This window comes from Megascapheus bottae, chromosome 6 (genome assembly GCF_031878675.1).
Source record: "Megascapheus bottae isolate mThoBot1 chromosome 6, mThoBot2.hap1, whole genome shotgun sequence".
Taxonomy (NCBI): Eukaryota; Metazoa; Chordata; class Mammalia; order Rodentia; family Geomyidae; genus Megascapheus; species Megascapheus bottae.
The window spans coordinates 64,701,621-64,714,899 of record NC_143514.1 but is presented as its reverse complement, the minus strand read 5'-3'; the positions used below and the strand labels follow the sequence as shown (position 1 = coordinate 64,714,899).

At 51.0% G+C, this 13,279-nt stretch overlaps 1 protein-coding gene across 2 annotated transcripts; it reads right to left on the bottom strand.

Annotated features, from left to right (window-relative positions):
• Nucleotides 1–3,264: 3,264 nt before the first annotated feature.
• On the bottom strand, nucleotides 3,265–10,656 carry Fndc5 (fibronectin type III domain containing 5). 2 transcript variants are annotated; one of them, XM_090335319.1, is made up of 6 exons: nucleotides 10,443–10,656; nucleotides 8,756–8,871; nucleotides 8,183–8,381; nucleotides 7,779–7,868; nucleotides 5,556–5,689; nucleotides 3,265–5,263 (listed from the first exon to the last, which is right to left on the bottom strand). In XM_090335319.1, exons 1-6 carry the CDS (start codon nucleotides 10,654–10,656, stop codon nucleotides 5,258–5,260), a joined length of 759 nt encoding a protein of 252 aa, XP_090191445.1. In that variant the 3' UTR covers nucleotides 3,265–5,257. The 2 variants fall into 2 exon arrangements, with proteins under 2 accessions (XP_090191445.1, XP_090191444.1); XM_090335318.1 differs by having other exon boundaries at nucleotides 3,265–4,707.
• Between the last annotated feature and the right edge of the window lie 2,623 nt (nucleotides 10,657–13,279).

Below are 13,279 nucleotides of genomic sequence, written 5' to 3'. Positions count from 1 at the left end.
ATGTTGAAATTGATTGGGATTTGCAGCTACATGTGGTGCCTGTCAGGAGCCTGAAATATCACCGTGCTGCTGTTTTTTGCAGAAGGAGAAGGTAGCTCAGCCTTTCTCAGGGCAGGCAGTGCTTTGCATTCCTTCTCATGGTTAAGGAAGAGGCTATTCTATTTCAGGATATTCTTCCTTGGATGATGTGAGACATTAGACTCAGTAATACAGAATTAATAATGCTCTTGGGGCCAGGAATGTGGCCTAGTGGTAGAGTGTTTGCCTAGCATGCATGAAGCCCTAGGTTTCATTCCTCTACCACTTACACAGAAAAAGCTGGACTGGTGCTGTCACTCAAGTAATAGAGTGCTAGCCTTGAGAAAGCTCTAGGACAAAGCCCGAGCCCTGAGTTCAAGCTCCAGGACTGGCAAAATAATAATAATTATATTGCTCTTAACCCAACTTTTCCAGAAACGGCTGCTCCAGAAACCTGGGGTGAAGGTTGGATGTGTGGGTAGATGTGGGAGTATGTTCTGTAGATTCCTTTTGTGAATTACCCTCAAGAGAAAGGATAGAAGGGCAGGCAATAAGAGCTCATCACCTAGATTAGCCATTGCTGGTTTGTTTTATTTTTATTCTGTTTTTGGTACAGTCCTGGGACTTGAACTCAGGGCCTGGGCACTGTCCGAGCTTATTTTGCTCAAGGCTAGCACTCTACTACTTGAGCCACTGTACCACTTCTGGCTTTTTCTGTTTATCTTGAACATGGTAGGCAAGCACTCCACCACTAAGCCACATTCCCAACCCTCAATCTCATACTCTTGACTTACACAGTCATTGTATTCATGATGCAGAGGAGCCTTTAATAATTTCCTTTTTACCCATGTGTTACTACTGTAGCCTTAAAGGTTTCAGAGACCAGGCTGAGTTCCCGGAAAAGGTCAGTATTCCTAACCCTCAGTTCAGTTCATGTGATTGGAAAAGGGAAAATAGGCCTTCTCTAAAAGGAATGAGCTCATTCTCTAACAAGCTCACTGTGAGCTTTTATAGAACAAGAAAATCCAACCACCTAAAACTAGAAAGCACAGTCCTTTTTTTCTATCTTGCATTTAGAAAAGAATAATTATCCCTAAGCGAATTCCACAGTATATCAGAGGTATGCACCTGTCAGGAAAATTTTTCCACTTGTCACTGGAAGTGTCAGCTGGTCAGGGTTGGGATTCCTTAATGAACAAGCTTCTCCCTTGTCATTCCTCTGCTTATCCAGTATGCAACTCCCCCCCCCCACACACACACATACAATGGAGAACAAGCTATAACAGAAAACCTGAACTCCACAGTGCCCACCAAGGTGGAATAATAATCTTTTGGATAAATTTCAAAGCAGTCCAAGTGATCTTGAAATGTTACATCACTAAGGAACTATTTGTGTACAAAGATTTATCGATTTTTCTTTGTTAGCCATGTTTGTAGTTTTTGTGTGTTTGTGGTTTTTTTCCCCCATACTGGGGTTTGAACTCAGAGCTTTGCATTTTGCCTTCAACCCCTGAATATTTTTGCTATATGCTGATGGGGCTGGAGCAGGGGAAAACAAGGGTGTCTCATTTATAGGAGTGATTTGTTCTTGAAGGTACTTCTTAAAAGCAAAATCCAAAAACTGTCCAATTGGTTATGAAAATGAGAAAATAGGCCGGGAGTTTGGCCAAGTGGAAGAGTGCTTGCCTAGCATGCATGAAGACCCAGGTTCAGATTCCTCCTTACCACATACATGGAAAAAAAGCTGGAAGTGGTGCTGAGGTTCATTTAGTAGAGCTCTAGCCTTGAGAAAGTCCAAGGACAGTGCTCAGGCCCTGAGCTCAAGCTCAAGAGAGAGAGAAAATAGAAGTCCGAAATGTAAATGGGTTGGTGAGAGATCGCATCTTCCTGTAAAGGGATGTTTTAGAGATCTTAAAAATGGACTCTAGAGTCCCATTCTGGGAAGCTAGGCATCAGAGGACAGGTGTAGAAGGAAGGATTTCTGCTCCATTAGTCTTAACTCCCTCAAATCCTAAGGCTCTTCTCTTATTTCTAGGGGAACCTCCTACTCTAGGAGGTGGGTGGGCTCTGGGAATGCTCTCTTTGGACCCTTTTCTTGGTGGAAAGCAAATGAAGGCCACTCTTAGGAAGTGACTTGCCTGAGGTAGTACCTGGTTAGCAGGCAGTCTCCTGCCTCTCAGTCCAGCATTCCTCTGTGTTCTGCAGGTAAGGTGTCTTCCATTTCAAAGAGCTGTCTGTGAGCTTCCCAACTTGTGAGGAATTCTCTGCAGAGCTGTGTGAGTAGTGAAGGCATCCTGGGTCATCACTGCAGGGTTTGACTTTGCAAATACAGTTGATTTGGGGAAAGCACAATCCTCTTCCATTTAGGGAGGTGATGAAAGGGAATTTTGCTATCTATGCTAGGAATGCTGTTTGCTTCTCTCCCCTTGAGCCCTTTATAATAAAGTTGAGGACTGGAAACCTCCACTGCAGAATTCCCCAAGCCCCACTGACATCCCTATACCACATGATGGCCTGTCCATCATTTGGACACAGAGAGCCAGCTCTAAGATTTGGCATAGAGTTCTGTGTGTTCTTCAGCGTCCATCTGCTTTAAGAACCTTCTAAACAACCTACCCTCTAAGTTCTATTCATCTGACATTGTGTCTCTGAGCTCTTCATGGCTCTGAACAAGAATGTTTGAGGTGCCCTATTTACTGGTTAGCTCATAGGCTAATGGCATCATTACTCTCCTCTGCCTTTCAGACTGCTGTTGGAAACTTAATGATGTTCCTTTAACAGCCCAGAACAACATGCTGCGAATACTGAATTTCAGAAAGCAGCCTTTGCAATTCTTCACCCCAGGGAGACAAGAATTGTATCCCTTTGGCAGGAGAAATCACCCAGTCTGTGTGTGTGTGTGTGTGTGTGTGTGTGTGTGTGTGTGTGTGTAACCCTTTGTTGTTGTTTTGTTTTTAAAGTGAGTACCAATCTGCATACCTATGCGGTGAGACAGCCCCAGCTGGGCATGGGGGAACCTGGGGTGGGGGGAAGGATGATGGAACAGCTATTTTCTTCTACACGTGCACCCCCATCTGTTCGAGAATTCCCTTCCAACTCCAGCTTGGCTGGCAGGCATGTCCCTAAGAAGCTGCAGGCCAAAATGGAAGAGAACTGACTCCCTCCTCCACACATCCTGACTTGCTGCCAACTGCCAGAAAAAGAGGGCAACATTTGGGCATTTACCAGAAGACAAGGATGTGCCTTTTCATTTGTCTTTTTATTTTACATTTAAAAAGTGGTTATTGCTCTAACTGGATTAGAGGTAAGGACCTCTCTCTTAAGGAGCCTTGGCCTTGCAGCCCCATTCAGCAGAGATGGAAGTCACAAGACAATGAGTGGAGCTTCATGCCCTCCCATGAGGAAGCCCTTAGTATTGCTGACATCTCTTTTTGCTATCTCTCCTCCCCTTTGCTGCCATTCTTGGACAAGGCAAGAGTGGTGGCTGACCCAGCCTTGAGAGCTCTGATAGACTGGACAGGAGGGGATGGTCATAGGGTGATGGCTTACAGCTCTCTGGCTTGGGGTGCCAGTGCTCTTATTACTGAGTGCCTACTGTGTGCCAGGCTTGGGCTAGGCGCATCCTTCTCCCCTCCTTGGCCACCAGTAGAAGATGCAGAGTCCACCTCTTCCCATGCAGGCATTTGGCAGCCATGTGCCAGTCCCAGGGAAGAGTGTCTTTTCTTCTTCAAGCACCATTTTTGTTTTTAAACCAGAAAGGGGCAGTAAAGAGACCTGTCACTTCACACCACTCAGGCTCTCAGGAAGGACATGAGGACCCTGGAGAACTTGGAACCTGGATGAGATGGGAAGATATGAAAACCCCAAAGGCCAGTAGTGACAGCTACAGGCTTAGACCTGCCTTTCTAGCAGCTTCAGCTCCAGAGGGTGGCTCAGCAGCCCTTAGGCTACAGGTTGTGGATATCCTTTCAGTTCAAGTTGGCCCTGCTGAGACTCCAAGAGATACTTTCTTCAAAAAAAAAAAATATGTATATATATATATATAGGCATTACCTTTCATGTCTTCTTAAGATCCCAGACTGATGATCTTACATCAAAGTAAGGGGTCAAAGAAGACAAAGGGTGCAGGCAACAAGCTAAGGCCTTGGAAGAATCCTCTGTGCTCTTCAATGGAGCCCTTGCCTAATTTTCCAAAAGAGACAAATGGTAACAAGTACTCACAAAGGTGTGTAGCACACCACAAACAAGTCAATCCAGAAACGACTTGATGATATCATGACTAGCACAGCAGCCCCTTAGCTCCCCCCGTCCTCCTTGGTCTGAAAGATGGTTTGTTAGTCTTGGTTCTTTCATCTTCCAGAGCTCTGCATTTTCTCAGTGAGGAAGCCAGTCCAAAAGAAGCAAGAGGGCAGAAGTCTATGTCTCATGCAGCTTTGCCTTTTCCAGAATGGGGCCAGGCCTTTTAGTTTTGTGGCTTATTTTATTTTTTGCAGACTTGAGTTTCTAGATCAGCCTCTTTCATCAGTCCATGGGAGAAGAGAAAACTGCAGCTAGTTGTGCCTTCTCTGCTGCAGTGGCCTTCTCCCTGTACCCAGGACCTGGAGACCAGCAGAGAAGAAAAACAAAATCCTTCTCTCTGAAGACAGGCAGTCATGCTTCAATGATGCTCACTGATGGCTTGTTTGAAAACTGAGAGGACAAAAATGAGAGAAGTGGCCAGAGTAGTTGAGTAGACTGCTTGCAAGGTGGGAAACAGAAGGAAGACAGGAACAACAAGGCTGCAGTCTAAAAGCCAAGTTCTTGTCCCTCATGGAAGGAAACGAGTAGCCCTGTCTGGAGATTTTTATCTCTGCCTTTTCACACCTAACCTTCAGCCTTGCACAGCTGAATGGCCAAGCCTGAAGTCCTGGGCTCAGAGCCCTGATACCCAGTCTACCCCCAGCAGAGTCATCATCCTCTGGTTCTCTCTTATCCTGTAGATGTGCCTCTGTGCACAGCCTCAGCACTGGCATTGCTGAGGTGCTTCTGTAGATGGGGTTAATAACAGGCTTCAGGAAAAGGTGCCAGAAAGAGAGAAGCCAGGAGAGAAGACAACAAAGCTAGAGGATACAAGAAGATGGAGGAGAAGAGGAGATGCAGAGAGGCCAGATGTTTGTTGGATAACCATCATCAGAGCCATGAGATCCTCTCACATTCTCTACTTTCTTCTTAGTTGCTCAGAGCAAGCACTGAAAAGGTCTCATATCTGTTTTGCAGAAGAGGAAATAAAAGCATAGAGGTGAGTGCTTGCCTGAGACAAACAGCACAATAGGAGCAAGAGGGAATGAGCACCCCCTATTCTGGTGGCCCCACCACACCACTGGCCCTTGGCACACTGTAAAAGGAAAGGATCCCAAATCTAGTTACGATGTCCTGTGTCACACAGGCAGCAGCCAAGCTTGGCGCTGCCTAGCTGCAATCGTGCCAGGCCCTGATCTGACCCCTTCTGTAGTCCAGGGATGACCAGAGTCTCCACCTGCCCAGGCCTTGCCCCTCACCTTGCTGCGGAGGAGACCTCCACCCTGGTGCTCTGGTGTGCTGGTTTCTGATGCACTCTTGGTTTTTTCCTTGTTGTTATTAGGCTCATTGTCCTTGATGATGTCATACTGACGGCAGAAGAGAGCGATGACACCTGGGGAGGTCAAGGGAAAACAGAGGCATGCGCCTGAGTTCTTGCCTTGTCTGCTTCATCGCCACCAGGGTTTACTGACCATCTTTCTAGATGGTGTCTCTACTACTGCAGAGAAACTAGTCTTGTTTCTCACTGTCCCTTTACCAATCATTCCTTTCACTGATTCTCCCAAAGTACACATTTGATTGTGTCTCCTCCCCCTTTAAATCTCTCACAGCTTTCCTTTCTTTTAGGGGAAATCAGAAACAGTAATAGTATTTTTGAACATGTGCCAGGTCCTGTGCCGTGCGCTGACATCTTTAAATCTTTACAACTCATCATGCCCAGGTTATGAATGAGAGCACTAGTGATTTCAGAAAGAGTCAAATTAACAACTCAAGGTCATGACATAATGCAACAGGGAGCTGTACTGTGGCTGGGAAATAAACTTCAGAGCCTATTAAATGTCTGCTTTTATCAAGCTAATAATACTTGGACATCAGATTCCTGAAAGTGATACAGTATTAGGGCTGCCAAGTTCAGTACTTCTAGGTCTGTTCTCCATTTTACCTGCATATTTATGGTGTTTCTTGATCTGTTTTAGGTATCTGTTGAATTCCCACTGTGGTAGATAAAGTCTAAATGCTCCCCCTACTTCCCTCTCCATCACCCTGACAGAATTACAAAGTAATTCACTGTTTATCACTGTAATGATTATATAAACATTACGCATGCCAACTCTAATAATGTGTTTTTTTCCTGCATATTTTGCCCTCCCATGTCTGTATCTCTATATGCCTAAGGAACATTTTTCTTCCAAACTCTTCAACACTCATTCATTCTGCTAATCAGACTTCAGCATTATTGTTCAGGTCTCTCAAGAGTCTGGTCTACCAGCTTCACCACTCTGTCCCAATACTAAACCTTTTCTCATAGGTCTCAGTGGCCCTGGGCAAGACTGAGCTGAATTTGTTTCTTGAACACACCGTACCCCAAACCCCCATTCATTGTTTGGCTGTCTGGTGAACTCCTATTCATCCTTCAAAGCTTAATACCTATGCTAGTTCCACTTTGAGTTTTTTTCCCCCTTAATGAATTCCAGGTGAGCAAGCACTCTGCCACTAAACCCAACTCCCAGCTCCTCTGTGTTTTTCCCAATTTCTACTCTTAGATTCAGAAAGATTGCTTTCCGCTCCCATACAGGTGCTCTTATAGCACTCATCATGGTGAATCAGTTAAGTTTGGGTCTGGCTTTTTTCAAGACTGGAGTTCCTGCAAGTGCAGGGCTCTTCTGAGTCAGGACTGTAATACTGATGTTTGGAATTGAGTGCTTAGTAAATGTAGAATGGTGAATGACATTTGGACTTGATTCTCAGGGACCTCAGGGACCAGCCATTCCATAAGAAGGGCTAAAGAGAGGTAGACAGTGTGCTGAGGGTGAGCAAAGGCTGGAAGGCCATTCTACTGGCTGGGGTTTCCATGGGGGTGGACTCAGCTGGATCTGAAGGATGAGCAGGCCAGGGAAATGTCCTAAGCCTGGAGCCTGGCAATGACTTGCTCTGATCTTCCTAGGTCTGAAGTTCCTGGAACCCTGGCAATCCAGAGCAGAAGAAGGTCCAGGGGCTATGGATATGTCCATCTCAGAAGTTTAAACTACATCTAAAAGAGCAAAGACAAGGGGCCGGGAGTTTGGCCTAGTGGTTAAAGTGCTTGCCTAGCATGCATGAAGACCTGAGTTCGATTCCTCGGTACCACATATAGAAAAAAAAAAGCCAGAAGTGGTGCTGAGGCTCAAGTGGTAGAGCTCTAGCCTTGAGAAAGTCCAAGGACAGTGCTCAGGCCCTGAGCTCAAGCCCAGGACTGGCCAAAAAAAAAAAAAGCAAAGACAAGAACTCCATATGATCCTACATAAGGCAGCTAGTACTATGCTAGGCTATGGATGGAATGGACTAGAGAAGGAGTCAGATTTGGCACCCAGAGCTGCCCAGGGACCTCTTTTCTCAGGTATCTCCAAGGCCTTGCCTTGGTTATTTGTAACAAGCAGTCTGTTTCCCAAGAGTCTTCAGTTTCCCAAAAGTAAGTGAATCAAGGTGTCAGAAGCTTGACTCACCTGCCCACATGAAAAGAACCACCACAATGATCAGCACCTCGCCTGTCTGCAGCTGCTGGTTCCTCCCCATCTCCTTCATGGTCACCTCATCTGTGGGAAAAGACATACTAGTCCAGGGTTCCTTTACCACCTGAGCCACTTCTCTAGAGCCAAGCCCATGCCAATAAACACTTAGCTCTGTCTGTGCCCACACACCTGACTTAAACAGATGGGGGGGGAGATACTGATGGCTGCTTAAGGTAGCAGCAACTGGACTCAACCCAAAGGTGGATTGTGTACAAATGTGAGGAGGTTGTGGAGCTTCTCATGCTCTGTGAAGTCCTGCTACTTTGGATTTACTTTGCTCCACCCACTGCTCTGGCCCAACTGCCCCACCCGGCTCATCCAGCAGGCCCCAGGCCTGCCTTTGTTCTTGGAGGCCATCTTCTCAGCCTCCCGTGGGGTCTTGAAGAGCACGGGCTCGCTAGCGGGGCTCTGGCCCTGAATGGAGATGGCCTGCACGTGCACGATGTATTCCGTGTCCTCCTCCAGGTCCCAGAGGGCGCAGGAGCGCGTGGTGGTGTTTACTTCCTGGATGAAGCGCAGCATCCGGACATCCTTCTTCTGCAGGGCAAGTGCAGGTTAGGGTCACTCCCCGCAAGGGCAAGCCCTTCACATACACCATCATCCCACCACCTCCAGCTAAGAAAACAGGCTCAAAGAGGCTAGCGAAGTTGTGCAAGGCCACACACACATCTACAGAGAACTAGAGCCAAGCCCTCCTCAGAGCATCTTGAGATTAGACCCGTGCTCTGAATTCCTAAACCCTCCTCCTGATGGAGCTTCTTCTGGGATCCCTGCTTCAAGACAAATTTGCATCTTAGCCTCCCCTCCTCCCTCCTCTTGCCCTGAGTTCCTTTTTCTTTAGTATTCCTCTACCCCTATTTGCTAGGGGTCATCTTAATGCATCTTCCCCTCCCAAGGGCCCTCAAGGTTACCTGCTGAGAGATGGCAAATCCAATGACAACCTCATCTTCCAGGACATCCCAGCTGACCACTGCAGAGTTAGCCTTGAGGTGCCTGACGGTTACATTCACTGGGGCAGAGGGACTGTCTGCAGGGGCAGGAAGGTATCTGAGCCTCAGCGTCCTCCGCTATGGGGCCCAGCCCCCTACCTCATAAGTGAGAAAGAGAAACATGGGGAAAACCATGCCTTGGGGGAAAGAAGAACCCAAGTCCTCAAATGGGCTACTTAGCTCTCAGTTTGTCATAGAGACCCAAGACCTTTGGGTCTGTTAGAAGCCTCTGCTGCCCATTGGCTGGCTCCCTCCCCCTGGAGGCCCAAGTCAGGGCCAGATCTGATGGACTAGATGGTTAGGTGTGGGGATGACCAAGGTTGCAGAAGCTGGTTAGTCTGATGAAAAACAGCCTAAAGGACTCCCAGTCCTGTGCTCTTTCTACAATCCTGCTCTGTCAAGTGAGTGACCTTGAGGAAGGAGAAAGACCCAGAAGTGGAGAAGAGCCAGGCGAGGGTGATACCTGAGGTGGAAGTGAAGGGCAACAGAAAAAAAAATCTCTGGACTTTGGTAATCTGGGCAGAATGCAGGCTGGGGAGGGGTCTACATGAGGAACCTCTTCCCCGTACTCTGCCTGCCCCAAGGGGCAGCTGGGGAAGGAGCTAAAGCCTTGGAGCAAAGCCTCTCTAGTACTAGGGAGTCAAGAGAGCAGGACTATGCTTTCCAGGTGGGGGAAGATGATGAATGGGGGGTTAGTCTGGGAGAATCGAAGGTGGAGAGCCACAGGGAAGAGGAATCAGGGTCAGGAAGACCCAGGGGAAGGGAGTGATCAAGGCCTGTGTGCCTTCCCTGGCAGAGGCTGCTTAAGCAGTAACCCAGCAAGCACCCCACAGAGAGGTAGACTCAAGGCCACGGGGTTGGTGCAGACAGGGAGATGGAAAGGGACAGAAGGATACAGACAGGTGGTGGCAGACACAGCCCCAGAGAACAGACAAGAGGAGAATTTGAGACAGAAGTGTGTGTGTGTGTGTGTGTGTGTGGGGAGAGAGAGAGAGAGAGAGAGAGAGAGAGAGAGAGAGAGAGAGAGAGAGAGAGAGAGAGAGAGAGAGAGAGAGAGAGAGAGAGAGAGAGAGAGCGCGAGCGCCAGGGAGGCAGCACTAGACAGAAGACACCCACCGTCAGGACGTCAGGACCTCTGGGTGCAGACACCACACCAGGCTGGGGCTCATTCCCCGCCCACCCTGTGCCCTCAGGTGCCAGTTTCCACCCCCTGCCAACCCAGGTGTGGTTGCCTGTGGGACTCAGAGGTCTTTGGGGGACCGGAAGGAAGGCCCAGGCTGGGAGAGCTGGTGTCCTCAGCTGCTCTTTGGATCAGGAAAGGGGACAAGCGAACCTGAAGGAAGCACCTGGGGTGAAGGGGATGGGGCTCCGGGGTGGAGGTCACGAGACCCTAGAAACCCGGAGCTGAGGGATGGGGCCGGGTCTGGAGGCGGAAGGACGGGTCGAGGGGTCAGGAAGGCGCGGAGCCGCTGGGGTCGGGTTAGGGGGCGGTGGGCGGGATGAGGGGAGACAGGAGGTCCCGGGGCGTAGGGAGGGGGTCGAGGACTGCCAGGGTGGCGGGGAAGAGGGGGCTGGCCCGCCGGTCCCCCCGCCCCCGGGCCCCCCTTACCCGCCTGCACCAGCGCGAAGCAGACGCAGCCCAGCCACAGGCGGAGCGCGGCGCGGAGCGGCCCGGCGCGCGGCGGCCCGGAGTGCATGGTGGCTCCTCCGGCCGGCCGGCCCGGGGCGGCGCAGGGGGACGCGGCTCCGGCGCCCGGCGGCCGCTGGCGCTCGAGCTTCGGCCCGCGGCCGGGCCTCCCCGCGCCGCCCCGCGCCGCCTGCATATCGGTTCCGCGGACAGCGACTCCCGCGCGGCGGCGGCGGCGGCGGCGGCGGCGGCGGCAGCGGCGGCCGCGGCCGCGTCCACGTCGGGCGCCCGGGGGGCGGGGCGCCCCCGCTGCGGGGAGATGCGGGGAGATGCGGGGAGATGCGCTGAGGGGCGGAGGGCGCCCCCACGCCGGCCCCCCGAGCCCACCCGGTCGGCGGCCGGGCACCGAGAGGCTTGGCCGCCTGGCGGCTCCTACCTGCTCGCCGGAGCCGGAGCCGCAGCCCCCACCGCGGGCAGCCCCAGCCGCGTCCCTGCCCTCTGGGGAAGGAGAGGGAGGACGCGCGCCGCCCGGTGCTCATCGTGCTCCCGAGCGGCCAGGGGCGCCCACTACTCACAGGCCCTGCTGCGGGGGGGGACCCCCAGTCGGGATGGGGGGACCCCGGGGTGCCGGGTGGACTCCCTGCCGATCGAATCCGCGCCCTCTGCGCCTCCGCCCGCAGCCCCGTGAGAGCCATCGGGAGCATCCGCCAGGTTCCCCACGCGGGCCCGGGCCACCTGCCCTTGCTGTGCGCCCTTCCTGCAGGTGGAGACTGCAGCGTGGACAGGCCCCCCGCCTCGTGCCAGAACCTCCGGCAGTCAGGACTTGAGCCCCGCTTGTTTTGACTCCCCAAACTGTCAACTGCTGCTCCACTGTCTGGCCTCACACACCCAGGATCCTTGAGCTGCTGCCTGTGGCGGCACCTCCGCACCAGGAGACACCCTGGAACAATCTGGAGCAATCTCTCTTCAAGAACTGGGGGGTGGGGTCAGTGCGGAGGGGCTCAGGCCAAATTTTTGAGAGAAGTGATCCAACGAATGGCTGCAAAGCCCAGAAGAGTGCTTTGAAGAGTGTCCGGCAGCCAGGGCGGAATAAACGGCCAGGCTGACCCTCTATGTCTGTGCCCACACACGCCCTATTGCTCACTCCTCCCCTGATCTTAGGAGCAGAGACAGCCCTCGCCCTCAACCTCTGACTAGGCAGCCAGAGAAGTTTCCCACTTCTACCAGTGACCTTCTCTAACTCAAGTCCCAGTCAGAGCACAAAACAAGGTTGAGAAAAGAGGCATGGGGAGGGGGCAGGGGGTGAAGGAGGGATGCAGGACATCTGTCCCCTGAGACAGGTGGGGCCAGCCATCTGTCCAAAATCATCCAGGGACATTCTTTTGCCATAAAGGTTTTCCAGAGGCCTGGAAAGAGCTGGAAAAGGGACATTTTACAGTTGGGTCTTTGATTCGTTTTATTTTATTTTATTTTATTTATTTTTGTGGGTCATGGGGCTTAAATTCCAGACCTGGGCGCTATCCCTGAGCCCTTCAGCTCAAGGCTACTGCTCTACCCCTTGAAACACAGCCCCACTTCCCCTTTTCTAGTAGATTTTTAGAGTCCAGGATGGCTTTGAAGTGTGGGATTACAGGTGTGAGCCACCAGAACTGGGTTTATACGTTTATACCTGTTTCTCCCTCCCTCCCTTTCTTTCTCTCTTTTTTTTGTCCTTTGTGGGGCGTGACCTCAGGGCCTGCACACTGTTCCTGAGCTCTCTTGCTCAAGGCTAGCACTCTAACACTGAGACACTTCCAGTTTGTTTTTTTTTTTCATTTTTTGCCAGTCCTGGGGCTTGAACTCTAGGCCTGGATACTGTCCTTGGGCTTTCTCAAGGCTAGAGCTCTACCACTTGAGCCACAGCGCCATTTCTGGCTCTTTTTCTTTATGTGGTACCGAGGAATGGAACCTGTGTCTTTGTGCAAGCTAGGCACTTCCCGTTTTTGAGTGATCAATTGGAGGTAAGAGTCTCATATGGATTTTCTGCCCTGGCTGGCTTTGAACCACAGTCCTCAGATCTCAGCCTCTGAGTAGTAGGATTATAGGCATGAGTCACCAGCATCCATTTTGTCCTTGTTCTCAATCTAAAAGGAATCTAGGATCTAAAGATAGCACCTAGATTCTAGGGCTTAGCCATAAGGTCCTGGATTCAATGAAGTCTGTGAGACTTTATCAGCCTAGAAGTGGAGCTGAGGCTCAAGTGGTAAAGCATTAGCCTTGAGAACAAGAAGGAAAAAAGTACCCAGGGACAGAGTGCAGGCCCTGAGTTCAAGCCCTAGATCTGGCACACACACACACACACACACACACACACACACACACACACACACACAGGAAACAAAGATGAAAGTACCTAGAGCAAATTCGCAGTGATACAACAGCAACAGAACAACACTCTTCTAATGCCTGCCCTGCCTCCTTCCCAAGTTTCTACCTAGTCTCCTTGGAAAGCGTGAGGTGGAAGGGTGGAAGGGGAATTCCAGGAGGGGACTTCCCCTTAAGCTGCAGACACTTCCCCCCTCCCTCTGTAACCCCAGACCTAACTTGCCAGCTCCATTTGTTTCCTCAGTCACATACCTGGTCCTAGGGTGAGCCTCAGCTGGGACCTTGGCCTGCCTGGGCTAGGAGCCGGGAGCCAGAGCACCTTCCCTCTGCTTTTTCTTTCTCTTTTTCTCTAGGCAGCTGGTGCTGCTCCGCCCTGCCTGCCTGCCCGCCCAGGCCCACCAGCTGCAGCTTGGCTCATAGGGACCCCCTGCCCCTCCCTCAACTAGGGGCCTGCA